The following is a 14440-nucleotide window of genomic DNA, read 5'->3' as shown; positions in this document are numbered from 1 at the left end:
TTTGTCTGTTAATTGTGTTACTCATCTATCACAGAGGACACACCACAAGCCCCTTTCTGTGACTGAAAGCACAGGAAAATGAATGTGCTGCCCCTCTGCAGTCAGGGATTGTCCCCAGGAACAGCCCTGCACTTCCCCAGCCCCGGCTTCAAGGGGTGACCCAAACCCTGGGGGCACTGCCTGGCTGAACAGAGCTGTAAGGTGGGACTCAAGCACCACCTGTGAGCTCCTACAAGGTCTTGACAACCCCAGTAACAAAAATTGATGTTTCTCATACCAAGAGTGTCGGAACCCAGGACATTCCTCTGGCTGCCCTGGATGGCTCAAGACCCTGGCAAGGGGCTCAGAGACCTTGGCACAGAGTCAAAAACACCTGTGCCTTTGATTTTACTCCATGGAAAAAAAATTGTGTGAAGAGTTACAAGCCACAAGAGTTTGAGTAGAAGGTGAAAAAGTAGAATTTTGGGGTTTTTAGAATGGGGGTTCAAGAGGCAAGATGGAGGAATCTGGGAGTGTCCTGTCCTCCTCCTCCTCCTCCTCGTTCTTCATCTTCTTCTTCATCTTCTTCGTCTTCTTCTTCTCCTCCATCTTCTTCTGTGAGGGTGACACTGTTTGATTCGTTTAGAGTAGAGGCAGACTGTCTAACATAGGTGATGGGTATTGGAAAATTATTGTAAATAAAGTACCTGTAGTTCTTAGTATAAAAAGTTAACACCACCCCAAGGGCAGGGACTGTGCCACAACCCGACCTGCTGGACAGATCTCAGCAGGTCAGAGAAAGAATGGAACAGATAAGGGAAAATAAACAGCCTTGGGAACCAGAGCTGAGGAATCTCGACTTCTTCAAGCACGGGGCTGGGAAAAAAGACTTTTTAACACCTCAGGAGCCTTTTCAGCAACAACAAACCCAACAAAAGAGACTTTTAACCTAGTGGAAGAAAGTAGTCTTTGGATACAAACAAAAGCTGAGGGCATGGAAACTTACTGATGAGGACAGTCAGTCCATCAAGCAATCAGTACTGGGTGTTGAATCATTCCAGCCTGTATTTCAAGGCAAGTGCAGGTGTTTGTATAGAATAGGTCAGTCCAGTTCAGCCTGGAGGTGCAGGGGGATCAGTGAGGGAAATGCCCTCTCCTGCTGTAAACAAGAAGAAAGGGTGCAGCCTTCCAGAGAACAAATCCATTTGTGCTCTCCAGGCTTCATCTTTCTTGCTGTGCTGTGCAGTCCTGCACACACCACTGGCATGGCCTGCCCTGTGTTAGCACATGCTGGGAAGCACCAGCCCTGCACACCCTCCTGGAGAGCTGAAACAAAAGCTGAACTGTAAAAAAAAAGGAAGTATGTGAAAAATTCATATAGTTTCCATAGCACAGGAAGTGTCTGCTCAAACCCTGAATGCATCATTCACCAGGCGCTTCCAGCCTCCTCCTCCCCCCGCCTCCAAGGGACACTACAAACCCAAGTGTTGCAAAGGAAAAATTTATTATTTTTAGGAAGAGAAGCACATTCTCACTTCTACTGGGGAGTGTGACAATCCCCAGCCTCGGGGCAGGGTGCAGCTGCCATCAGTCCCCGTGGTGGTGAGTGTGGCCAGAGTTAAAAGCACAAAATATCCCTTAATGATGAGCATCCTGTGGGTGCAAGTCAGCCACAGCTTCTCAGTGAGAGGAGAGAAGCTGCCTCTTGGCACTACATGAGTTGAGTGCTTCAGCCAGCTTCCCCTGAGGCTCTGGCCTGGCCCAGGTGGGGAAGCTCCTTAGCCTAAAGCCAGGAAAGCTCTCCAAGGCCTGGAGCATGTCCTCAGTTCCCTTTGGCACCTGAGTCTGCTGGAGTGCTCAGCATGAGTGTGTCAGTCCAGGTCTGGGTCTGCAAAGCTGGACCAGCCCAGAGCATTGGGAGCATTTTCAAAGAGGAGTTCAGTGCTGACAACCTGGTGTGAGCCCTTCCCAGTGTTTCTAAGCAATCTGATGTAACATTCTTTTGCCCATCATTTAAATACATAAATACTTCTAACAAAAGACTTTGGGGTGTGCAGCCAGCAGAGACACACTGAAATGTTGGGAGACACGAAGTCAAAAACTGACAGGTGGTTAAAATCTGCCTTGCTGCAAGCAAACCCCCTCAGCTGCTGGCTGTGCTGGGGTCAGGGGCTGCCTGCAGCATGGGCAGGACCTGTCTCAGCTGGATGAGCAGGGATGAGCAGGGATGAGCAGCCCAGGGTCACTGAGGTGTGCCTGGTGCCCCATGGAGGCTGTGCCTGCCAGTCTCTGGGGCACACCTGTGGGACAAAGCCATGAGAACCATCTGGGTCCTCCCTGAGGAAAGGATGCTCAGACCTGCAGCTTCCACTTGGTCTGTCAGAGGTCACCACATCCAGAAGTCTCCATGTTTGCCCAACTTTTTATGTGCCTGGATCACTTTTGGGTCAAGCCAGTGTGTGTGTGTGCTTGAAGGAGGTTTTCCTCTGGGGCCTTACAGCAGATATTCCTTGGGCTTTGGCTTCAGCAGTCTGCAGACAGCTGGAACAGCCAGTGGGGCTCTGCTCTCAAAGGCTGCTCCCCAAAACTCCACAGTCAGTGCTCCTGCTGCCCAGTGCAGTCCTGTCAGCTCATTTCCACACTCCACCTTCTCTCACAGCTGTTCCTCTCAGACAGCCTTTATCTGGCTCACTCCAAAGGCATTCCCTGCTGCCTCTTCCCTGTTTTCCATCTTGCCAGGCAGATTCATGCTCCTCCTGCTCCAAGTGGCTTCAGGACACTTGAGGTACCTTCCTGACTCACCAGACTTTTATTTGAGAAAAAACACAACACATTTCTACTATATACAGACACTGTCAAGTAAATAGAGAAACCTGGGGTTTCTCTGAATATGAGCTAAGCTTGGGTGACTTTCTTTGGCTTTCATTTCTGCTCTTCTCAAGAGCTCCACACATCCCTTTCCCCAGTGTTGGGAAGATCCATCCTGGGTAGCAAATCAGCTGCACAGAGCTCCAAAGAGGCGAATCTTGCACTATATAAAGCCTGTGGTTCATCTGCACTCCCAGCCAGGCCCTCCACAGCCCCAGGGAGGGGTTTAGAGCAGTCTGCCCATACAAGTCCAAAACCTGCAGCAAGGTGGGGAAGGCTGTGCTTTCCGTGCTGCTCCAGTCCTGCAGCTAGGACTTGCTGTCAGCTACTAACACCAGGCTGAGGGACAGGTCCCAGAGGCTGGCGTTGGAGCTGGTCCACAGCGTGATGCTGTCCTGCTCAAACAGGTAGAGCACTGTGGTGAGGTTCACTCTGCTCTCACTGCTCTGCACAATCTGCTCCCACAGGACACTGCTGCTGGCCTGCAGGGTCAGGTTCAGCCAGTCCTCCTCCTTCTCATCCAGGTAGATGGTGCTCCTGAGGGACAGGAGGTAGAGGCCATCACAGGGGACCAGCACGGAGCCATTCCGGATCTGGATGGGCCCCGATTCTGCTGAGAGGTTCACGGCTGCTCCCCTGGTGCTCCTGCCTGCAATGCAAGGAGGCAAAGGTGATCCCCTGGGGACAAATGTCTGCTAGGAAATGGGCTGGTTTATGTGAAAAATGCGTACTTTATGATTGGCTTTGTGCAAATATTAAAGTGAATATTATATGTGTTATGTTAGAAAGTGATGCTGTATTAATTTTCTTAAGTTGTGTGTTAAATATAGTTTTAGGTTATAACATAGGGTTAAAATACAAACTATGCTATGTAAGATACTTTTTTTAAAGAAAGGACTCACAGCAGAGATAGCAGCCACAGGACACCTGAATCTTTCAGAGAAAGAGAATTTATTGCTCCATTATCAGAAGAAATGAACTTCTTCCTGCCTCACTCAGTCCTGAAGATGCTGTCAGGATTCAGAGGAAGAAGCTGACACTGCCCAGGCAGAATCCTGTGTTTGAATGGAATTTATGCATCATGGATGAGGTGCATGAATATGCAACAGGCTGCTGTTGGGGTTAATCCTCTGGGCTGCTTTTAAGAGTTAATCCTCTGTTAACTTGGGTTCTTTTTTCGGGCTTATTTTGACTAGAAAGAGGTACCTGGACTGTCGATAACTCTTTGTTTCTGTTGTCTCATATTTTCCTAATCCAAATTGTCCAAATTATTATTTCTCTAATTGTATTACTATTTTTACTATTAAACTTTAAAAATTTTAAAAACAAGCAATTGGCATTTTTCACAGTTTACACCACCTGACTGCAGGGAAGATGGAAAAATATTTTAAAAAAGGGAGAGAGTAAACTAGAGAACAGGGCAGACCAATGTGAGAAATAGATTTGTAGAGAATTCTCAAAGCCTAACAAGAGACACCCATAGCACACATCTGCATACAAACTCTGAAATAAAAAATACTAAGTTAGAAATACCATAGAATAAGACAAACATTGTTGAGAAAGAAATAGAACTAGAAACAAGTTTCAAGTTGTTGAAATGAGACTAAATGCTTTAGAGAAATAAAACTATGAAAAATAAATTGTAGTAAAACACACAAAGAGTAATTTTAGATTATTAACTTTAAAATATTTACAACATAATGTGACAAAAACTAATAAACCAAGATACACTTATAATATATTGTAATTAAGAAAGAATTAGCTTCTAATTATAATAACAGAAATTATAACATCTGTATTGTCTCACCCTTCGCATAAGACTAAAAATGAAATAAAAGTTTTTAAAACACCTCTCAGTTACTCCATCTCTAAGTCAAAAAAAAGCTTAATCCAACAGACCAGAGTTAGAATATTATCCACCCTAGCCAGACATCATCTACCATGGAAATTTACAGATGACCACTCTTGACTAAGCTGTGCCTTTTGGCACATGGTTTATGTGAATTGCTCCTCCAAATTTTTATTTATGCACAATTTACTTACTCTGTGTCTTAGAATACAGAAAAATACAGCAAGTAAAGCATCACTGTGAGTTTAGAAAGAACAGGTTCATAAAAAAAACCAGGAAAATTGAGACAGTAAATAAGATGAGGAAAAGGCATCCAGAACTGGATGACAAAAAGTTCTTTTTGTTGAGATGCTGGTAACATAAGCCTTTATCTTAGGGTTTGGTTGTGTTTTTTTCTTCTTTTGTTTGGTTTTTTTTTCCCCAGAAAAAAAGATGAACGAGCAGCAAAGAGACAGAAGCAGAAGGAACTAATTAATACAGAGCAGAAAAAGGAGAAATTAAACAGGAACTTGGCAAGAAAGGTTTTCTGGTGGAATGGAGAGTCAGGGTTCCCAGGCTGTGCTGGCCATGTTCTGTGCTGCAGCCCTGGGCTCTCAGCACAGCAGCTGAAACCCCTGGGGCACCCAGGGGCTCTCCAGGCAGGGAGCACAGCCCCTCTGGGCTGGGGACAAACTTCTCAAGCTTTTCCTCCAAAGGACATGAGTTTCTATGAGGTTAGGCTCCCTGCTGCCTCACGCTTTTAACTGAAAGCAAAACCGTCGATAATATTTTCAGTATTATTTTAAAAGTTTTACTGCTTGGTTTTATCTTTGAGATGTGACATCAGACAAACCTCCAGTGTAGCTGGCATGCAGAGCAGCACATCTGATATGGTGTGTGCTCTCACCCACTCCTCCTGAGGAAATCATTTACATTTTTCATAAATCAGGAAACCATTGACTTGTTTTAGAAAAACCCAAGAGCGTGCTGCGTGCATTCAGTAAATTGCCAAAAATTACTTTCTTGTTCATTCACGGAGTGGTTTAGGAGACAGGTGAGGGCTGCAGGGATCCACGCAGATTTTCAGCTTTTTTGTCCTGCTCTGGGAAAACCTAACTGTTTCATTTTGTCCCCTTGCAGCACTGGGGCAGGCTTGGCCCCTCTCCCCTGACAGCTCTCCTGGCACCTCTCCCCCGTCAGAAGAAAGAGCCAGCACTGTGGCACCTGGGAGCCATTAGGGTATTTTAGGGGCCACAGGATGCCACGGAGGTCCCTGGGGACTGTGGTAGGGTGGGGAGCCCTCCCAGTGTGCCAGGGGATGTGGGTGCTGCACTGGGCATCATCGAGGCTCCCCCCAGGGTCCCCCCCAACACCCACCTGAGTATCGGATGTGGGTCCACAGCACTTTGTCACTCTGGGTCTGGAAAACAGAGCAGATAAATCCTCGTTAAGGCACCGGGCTGGCACCTCCCTGCTGCTGCTGCTGCCGCCCTTTCATTTCCCTGCCAGGACCCTTCGGTCCCTGCAGGGGCAGAGCAGCTGCATCGCCAAGGGCACGGCAGGGAGCCTGGGCAGCCTGGGCACACAGCAGCTGCCAGCCACCCCATGGGCTCGGGGCACTGCATCGTTATGGAACACTAGTTCATTGTTAGAGAATAACTATTTCATTATTATAGAATACTATTTCATTTTCATAGAATATTAGTTCATTATTATGGAATATTAGTTCATTATTATAGAATACTATTTCATTATTATAGAATATTAGTTCATTATTATGGAGTACTATTTCAATATTATATAATTTTATTTCATTATTATAGAATACTATTTCATTATTATAGAATACTAGTTCGTTATTATGGAATACTAGTTCATTATTATGGAATACTATTTTAATATTATATAATTTTATTTCATTATTATAGAATACTATTTCATTTTTATACAATATTAGTTCATTATTATGGAATATTAGTTCATTATTACAGAATATTATTTCAAAATTATGGAATATTAGTTCATTATCATAGAATACTATTTCATTATTACAGAATTTTATTCCAGCCTGGCTCCCAGCCTGTGTGACTTCCAGCCCAGTGCTGAGCCCTCCAGAGCAGGGTTGGTTTTGTTCAGAAAACCATTCTGGTGTGGGCATGGAGGCAGAGCAAGCAGCAAGGAAAACATAAAAGATATTTCTCTACCTATCCTAAAATATCCTAATCCCCAAAAAACCCATTACTTTTAACCTTCATCGATAAAAAAAGCTTCCAAAACTTTAAAATAAATTAAAATCTACAAATATATAAAAATAAATAATAATATGACATATCAAAAAATAAAAAACTTAAAATTAAAAATTTTCTATAAAAATTAAAATATATTAAATTAATAAAAATACTTTAATAATTTATAATTATTACAACATTATTTATTAACTTATTATTCATAAAATTTTGTAAATTAATAAATTAATTATTAATATATTAATGACTATTAAAATAAATTTTAAAATAAAGAACAAAATAAAAAATTTAAACATTATCTAATCTCCTTCTTATTTTTCATCTAATCCATTTTCTACAATATTAAAACCATAAAATAATTAATTTTAAATACCACAATACAAATATTACATACATAAACAAAAAACAATTATTAATAAAAAATTAAAATAAAATACATTCTCAAAATTAATTAAACAAAATAACTTTAAAAAACCTTAAATCTATATAACTTTTAATACCTTCTCTTAATACACTAAATCTAAAATATAAACAACATACAAAATTTCTAATAAAAAAGAAAACCAAAAAATTTTTGAAAAAGGCAAAAATGCCATCCATCTCTCATTCCTAACACAAAGCTTTTTTAAAATCTCCCCATCAAAAAAACCCACCAAAAAACTTTCATCAGGACCTTGGAGTGCAGTCTTTTCTGCCTGAGCCTGGCATGGAGCAGCTGGCAGAGGGCAGAGCAGGGGCCAGGCTGCTGTGCCACCCCCCTGCAGGGCACCAGGACTGGCTATAGGAATGTGCCCTTTGTTGATGGAGTGACAAAACCATCTTTTGTCCCCTTAAAGGGGAAAGAAGCCTAAAAGTTTATTTCCTCAATTAGGTGAAAAGACATCTCATAGGACTTGAGGGACTTCAAACTTAAGGATAGCTAATTGAATAGGAGCCAAAAAATCTTGCTTGAGCAATTAACTAGAAAGAGAAGAGAATAAAGAAACTAATTGCTTTTATGAGGTGTTTTACCAGGGGCAAGGACCTCTTGCACCTGGCTCAGTTTTTCTCTGTAAAGAGTTTTGTTATTTTGCCTTTTATTACAACCTTTTTGTTTCCAACACTGCCACAGAAGCCATCCTGCTGATTTTATGCCTTCTGAGGTAGCTGAGCTATCTTGGGTGTGAAATGGACCTCCAAGAGCTCATGAGACCTGGCTGGAGGAGACCCCTATCTCAGGTGGATCTGCCTTTGGGGCTCCTTGCACTTTGGCCCAGGCCCTTCTGGATCTGTGGGTCCCTCAGAGGCTCTTCAGTGCACTAGGATGGCTTTAAAATGGACTGGAGCACCTCTGCTATGTGAAAGAGTTGGGGTTGTTCAGTGTGGAGAAGGAAAAGCTTTAGGGTGAACTTAAAGCACCTTTGAGTACCTAAGGGGCTACAAGAGAGTTGGAGAAAGAATTTGACACAGGCTTGGAGTGATGAGGGATGGGGAATGGTTTTAAAATGACAGAGAGCAGGTTTAGGTTAGGTATTTGGAATAAATTCTTCCTAATTTTGGTAGTGAGGCCCTGGCACAGGGTGCCCAGAGAAGCTGTGGATGTTCCATCCCTGGAAGTGTTCAAGGCCAGGTTGGAAGGGACCTGGAGCAGCCTGGGACAGTGGCAGGTGTCCCTGTCTGCTCATGGCAGAGTGGTTGGAGAGAGATTATCTTCAAGGTCCTTTCCAGCCTAAATCATCCTGTGACCCTGTGATTCGTATTTTATGAATGTAACAGAGAAAGTGAATGCAAATATAGAAGTGTGTATCTTACTGCTCAGATATGCAAAACACCAGGCTTGTGTGCTGGATTTTTAAATCTGAACTTGGCATCTCAAACTTGTCTCTCATCATAACCACAGGAGACCCAAATCTGCAGTCTCTACACAACCACAAATCTTCAGCCTTTGGCCTGATTAAAGAGTGAATCTTGGGCTCTGCGCTCTGTGTTCTTCTCCTTACCTGTGCCAAAGGCTCCCTAGGGGAGAAGGTGTGCCATGGGATGGGGACTGGGCTGGATTTGGGCTTGGTGGCACAGGGACAAGGTGGGGATGGGGCTAGCTTCCCTGGATTTGGGCTCAGTGTCACAGGGAGAAGATGGGGACTGGGCTGGCTTCCATGGGTTTGGGCTCAGTGTCACAAGGAGAAGCTGTGCCCATGAGATGTGGACTGGGCTGGCTTCCATGGATTCAGGCTCGGTGGCACAGGGGGACAGGGAAAGTGCAGGGTGTGAGCACAGAGTGTGCAGGGTGTGAGCACAGAGTGTGTGCAGTGTGTGAGCACAGAGTGTGTGCAGTGTGTGAGTACAGAGTGTGCAGGGTGTGAGCACAGAGTGTGCAGGGTGTGAGCACAGAGTGTGCAGGGTGTGAGCACAGAGTGTGTGCAGTGTGTGAGCACAGAGTATGTGCAGTGTGTGAGTACAGAGTGTGCAGGGTGTGAGCACAGAGTGTGCAGGGTGTGAGTACAGAGTGTGCAGGGTGTGAGCACAGAGTGTGTGCAGGGTGTGAGCACAGAGTGTGCAGGGTGTGAGCACAGAGTGTGTGCAGGGTGTGAGCACAGAGTGTGCAGTGTGTGAGCACAGAGTGTGCAGGGTGTGAGTACAGAGTGTGCAGTGTGTGAGCACAGAGTGTGCAGGGTGTGAGCACAGAGTGTGCAGGGTGTGAGCACAGAGTGTGTGTGCAGGGTGTGAGCACAGAGTGTGTGCAGGGTGTGAGTACAGAGTGTGTGCAGGGTGTGAGCACAGAGTGTGCAGTGTGTGAGTACAGAGTGTGTGCAGGGTGTGAGCACAGAGTGTGCAGTGTGTGAGTACAGAGTGTGCAGGGTGTGAGCACAGAGTGTGTGTGCAGGGTGTGAGCACAGTGTGCAGTGTGTGAGTACAGAGTGTGCAGTGTGTGAGCACAGAGTGTGCAGTGTGTGAGTACAGAGTGTGCAGTGTGTGAGCACAGAGTGTGCAGTGTGTGAGTACAGAGTGTGCAGGGTGTGAGCACAGAGTGTGTGCAGGGTGTGAGCACAGAGTGTGCAGGGTGTGAGCACAGACTGTGCAGGGTGTGAGCACAGAGTGTGTGTGCAGGGTGTGAGTACAGAGTGTGTGTGCAGGGTGTGAGCACAGCCTCTCTGCAGGTTCGGGGCCAGGCAGGGGCAGGCTGCGGGAGCTGGGAGCGCTCCGTGCCGGCTGCGGTGGGAGCTGGAGCTGGAAAAGCTGCTCTGGCACCCTCTAGTGCTGCCACGGCTGCTGCTCCGTGTCCGCGGGGCTGGAGACCGCGGGCAAACACAAGATTCATCGCCCGTGAGTAGCTGGAACTGCCTCCCTTGGCATCACCGTCCTTTCCCATTGCCTCAGCTCCAATCTCACGCTTGATCTCCCTCCTGAGTGCACAAGCATTTCCCTCCTGGCTCACACAGCCGGGATTTCCAGGTTCTCAACAAGACAAGCGCAAAGCACGTAGCACATGCGTGGGATCACACAAGGTCTGCCACCATCTGTGTGATCAGTGATGGACAGTGTGTCTCCAACACTGATGGACAGGGTGTATCCAACACTGACAGCCCGGGGGACAGCATTGTTGCACTGATATCAACCCCATTGTCACTAAAGCAAATTGCCTGTGTTATGTATCTCTTGCAGTTATTGTGTGATCTCAGAGCACTGTGCAGGTACCCACTGGTGAATCCTGCTGAGGACACCATGTACTGGTGGTACTGGAAGGACTCTGGAGCTCATAGCAAAGTTAGTGACCTCTGTTACTCTGCTCTGCCTTCACAGGCCATGTGGAAAGTGTGCCAGGAGGGCTGAGGACACAGAGGTGCTTCTCCCTGACAGCCTCAGGTTTCCCCATGCCATTTACACACAGACCCTTCCTTCCTGCTCTGGATCCCTGAACAGGGGACTCTCCTGGCTGGGATACCGTCCAGGGCCATCCCACCTGGCTCCAGTTTCAGGAATAAGTTTGGATCACACCAACACAAACCTCAGGGGCTGACTGAGGGCCTGTGTCACACGTGGAGGTGTCCCACAGGTGGCAGGTGACACTCCCCTGGAAGTGGGGTTGTACCTTCTCCTCACCAGGATCAGGGATTTTACCTCCCAAGCAAGAGGAAAGCTGTGGCAAGAGAAGGCAATTCCAGCAGAGTGGGAATTGCAGATGCAAAAGCAGATTATCAGTGACCTTTTTATTAACTTCCTCATTTGGAAATCTCAGCTGAGGTTTGTTCTCCAAGCAGTATCATGTCAGAAATGAGATCATTGTCCTTTTTGTTCAGCACAGTCTAAGCTGCAGATGGTGCCTGTACTGAGGATGGGCCATGATATTATTCATGCTCTGTTTTCACAGAACAGTCCAGGAGGGCTTTTTTTAAGAACTGTGTTTCCACGAGGACAATGGAAAGGAATCAAATACAGTCTCTCTGTGAAAAAACACAGTTATTCCCTTGCAAATAAAGTTATCATGGCACTCTGCACCTTGGAGGGCAGGAGGCTCTTCCCAAGGACAGGGAGAGCCACTCATTCACCCCATGGGCCAGCACCCCAAGCCTGCCTCTCTCACACTGCTGCGCCCTTGATTTCATAAATATCCCTAAACTGCCCCAAAAGCCCAGTCAGATCCGAGCTGCTGCCCCTCCAGGAGACATTTATGTGGCCAGTTCATGGTTATCCAGCTGAGCCCTGTGACTGCACTGCAGTGAAATCTCCCCATGCACCACTCCTGCACAGAGCAGGGCACTCCAAACAGGACACCAGGGTTATCTGTTAAAATAATAGATAGTCCTAAGCCTGTAGTTAGCAAGTGTTTAAAACTGAAAAGGTTCTTTGGTGATTCTCAGGACCTGGATTTCTCACCTGTTGCCATTGCTGCTCCTGGAGCCCCCTGTTTCAGTTATTTCTGTTGAGGAGGGGAAGCTCCAGACAGGTTCTGTGTCCCCTGGGCTGCTGCTGCTCCCTTGGGTTTGTCAGGCTCCCAGGCAGCAATGCCAGGCCCTGCTCTCTTCCTCTGGAAGAGGAGCATTTTTACAGAGGAGCCAGATGCTGGGAGATGCTCAGAGTGTGAGCTGGGAGAGGTTTCTGCACCCTGAGCACTGTGATTGTGTGCACTCCTCTGCTGCCTTGCAGTGCAACTCCTCTCTCCCAAGGCAGGGGAAGGAGCGGAGGACTGATGTGGTTGATAAGTGTTGGTTGATAAATGTTATCTTTCAGTGTTATCTGGATGGTTGTTCTGCAGTTTAATAGCCCCTGTGAGCCTCAAGTCAGTGACAGCTGTGCAGAGCACAGGGTTTTCATTGAGCAGCATGAGGAGCATGGGTACATGCCTGGCTTCCTTCTGTGCCCAGCCTGGCTGGGAGGAGAGAAGGAACTGGGGTAAAACAAAGCACAACAAGCTTTAAAGTGGTGCAAAGCTCCTGGAGGAGGAGTGGGAGGAGAAATTGCTGCTGCACCAGAAGCTCTGAAGCAGCAGTAAGAGGTTGTTGACAATCCAGCAGCCTGCAAGCATGTGAGAGAGGCAAACCCATCTTTGCTGAGCTTGTGCTGGAGCACTGTGAGCCCCAAGCATTTCTGTCCTTTGTCCTGCTTGCTCTGGTGCTTTGGTGGGCACACAGAACTCTCTCTGGACACCCCAGCCTTGCTCAGGCAGGCACAGAAGGAGGTGGCTGCTCCTAACCCTGCCTGATGGGCAGGCTGAGAGCACCAAAGATGTCAGGAGGTCTTGCTAGAGCTGTCACAAGGGTGACTTGCTTTTTCACACATCTGCTTGCCATCTAGCACGCTCTGGAAGTTCAGGAGGAGTTTATGAGCACACTGGGTTGTCATTCACTCAGTGCTATTCAGTTAAATGGAAATATGCACAAGTCACTGCAGAGAGGGGCAAGAGTGGGAGGGAGTGAGACCTCTCTCCCCAGGGGTCAGTGTAAAAAGCATTCTTGGAACGGTCACTCTGCTGGAAACTTGGGCCCAAACCCTGCACTGGGCAACACTGAATGTCATTTTGAAGACAGGCAATTAAAATTAAAAAAAAAATTAAAAAAATATACTATCATACAGAAGGGATTGAATCTTGAATAGGGATAGGGATAAACTTAAAAGCTTTTTTCTTTTCTTAAAAAAAAAAGCAAAGAAGCCCATGGAAAGCTTTTCAGGCCAGCAGACAGAGGTGGAAGATGAGCTCTTACCTTGGAGGGCCGCAGGAAATGCACTCCCAGGTAGATCAGGCAGGCAAGCAGCAAAACCCACTGAGCCACAGCAGAGACGAGGTGCAGCGAGCTCCTGGCCTGGCCTCCCTGCCAGAGCCTCCCCTCCTCCTCTGCACCCTCCCTCTGCTGCTCCAGCTGCTGCCCTGCTCCTGCCCCTGCGTCCGTCTGTCCGTCCATCCCAGCCCCTCCTTCCATCCCAGTGCTGGGAAGGGCCAGGGGCCTGGCAGGGAGCAGGGCTGGGAGCTCCTGTCCAGAGCAGAGATGAAGTGAAGGCAGAGCCTTCAGGAGATTGCTTTATGCACACAAAAGCAGGCGGGGGAACTTCTTTGTGACTAATCTAAATTTCCCCTTCCTTCCTTCCTTTCTTTCTTTCTTTTCTTTATTTTTTTAAATTTTTTTTTTTTTTGGTTTTCTGTGTGAATGTGGGGGCTGATTTATTGCATCCCAGTTCAGTTTTGAGTAAGGGCCTTTGAAAGGAGAGGTGTTTATGTCTTTCATAGCTTCAACTGTGGATGTCTTGATATGTGTTCTTTCCAATAATGATGAAGAGTTGGGTGGACAGTGCTTGTCTTCACTCAGTCTTTGTCAGTAAAAGCTCTCACCTGTCTGCTCACCCTCAGGTGGGGAGTTTACAGGGCTGGCTCTCTCCCTTCCAGCATCCTATAATGCTCCTGAAATCCCTTTTCTGTGAAGAAGCAAGGATTAGGAAAGGATGTGGGACAGGTGGAGAGCATAAGGGATTGGAGAGAAAACATGCCCTTCCCTTTTCATGATTTTCTTCTGGTTTTAAGGCTTGGGATGCTGTGCAAGGCATTGGGAGGAGAAAACTGAGAACTGTTTAAGATTGAGAACTATTGCACACTTTGAAACCTGTAGTCTATAAAATGCCTCCAGAGGGGCATTTCCTGGCCATGCAGGCTGCTCTCCTGGCAGAGGGAAGCCTTCCCTTGGGATGCCTTTGGTTGGTCTCTCTGGGACTTTTGCAAGCGACACCCAGAGCTGCCAAATGTCAATTGACCAGGCTCCATCTCCTGTGCTTATTTTGGGTGGCAGACTTTGCATCACTCTTTGGGGGCAGTCCAGCACTGCTCTTTCCACTGCTCCTTTTGCTGGGCTTTTTTCTGCTGTAAATTACCAAATCGTGACCAAAGTCAGGCGCTGCCTTTTCCTGGTGAGGATGGAGCCCACTGGGAGTACAATTACCTGCCTGCCTTCTAGGGATGAGCTGTCAGAAAGTTTCCCTTCCCCAAAATGTGCCCTCCTTAACCTGTCACGAGGCACATGTCCTGTCATGTCAACTGCAGGCAGAGCAAGCAGGA

At 46.7% G+C, this 14440-nt stretch overlaps 1 protein-coding gene across 1 annotated transcript; it reads right to left on the bottom strand.

Annotated features, from left to right (window-relative positions):
• Nucleotides 1–1466: 1466 nt before the first annotated feature.
• On the bottom strand, nucleotides 1467–13527 carry TNFSF4 (TNF superfamily member 4). The gene is made up of 3 exons (XM_071435782.1): nucleotides 13101–13527; nucleotides 6053–6095; nucleotides 1467–3496 (listed from the first exon to the last, which is right to left on the bottom strand). The coding sequence occupies exons 1-3, from the start codon at nucleotides 13314–13316 to the stop codon at nucleotides 3156–3158; spliced, it is 600 nt and encodes a 199-aa protein (XP_071291883.1). The 5' UTR covers nucleotides 13317–13527; the 3' UTR covers nucleotides 1467–3155.
• Nucleotides 13528–14440: the final 913 nt, after the last annotated feature.

The sequence above is a fragment of the Agelaius tricolor genome, unplaced genomic scaffold, assembly GCF_023055355.1.
Source record: "Agelaius tricolor isolate 1412-34295 unplaced genomic scaffold, bAgeTri1.0.p SCAF_11, whole genome shotgun sequence".
In the NCBI taxonomy this organism is placed as follows: domain Eukaryota; kingdom Metazoa; phylum Chordata; class Aves; order Passeriformes; family Icteridae; genus Agelaius; species Agelaius tricolor.
Note: the sequence above shows the minus strand (reverse complement) of the source record. Positions and strands in the feature narration are given on the sequence as shown.

Bases quoted from the DNA above. Each gene is read 5' to 3' on its own strand.
- TNFSF4 (XM_071435782.1), bottom strand. From the start codon at position 13,316: ATGGAAGGAGGGGCTGGGATGGACGGACAGACGGACGCAGGGGCAGGA. The intron at 6,096-13,100 runs GTAAGAGCTCAT...TCTGTTTTCCAG, and splicing joins ATTTCCTGCGGCCCTCCAAG to ACCCAGAGTGACAAAGTGCT. The intron at 3,497-6,052 runs GTGGGTGTTGGG...CTTGCATTGCAG, and splicing joins GACCCACATCCGATACTCAG to GCAGGAGCACCAGGGGAGCA.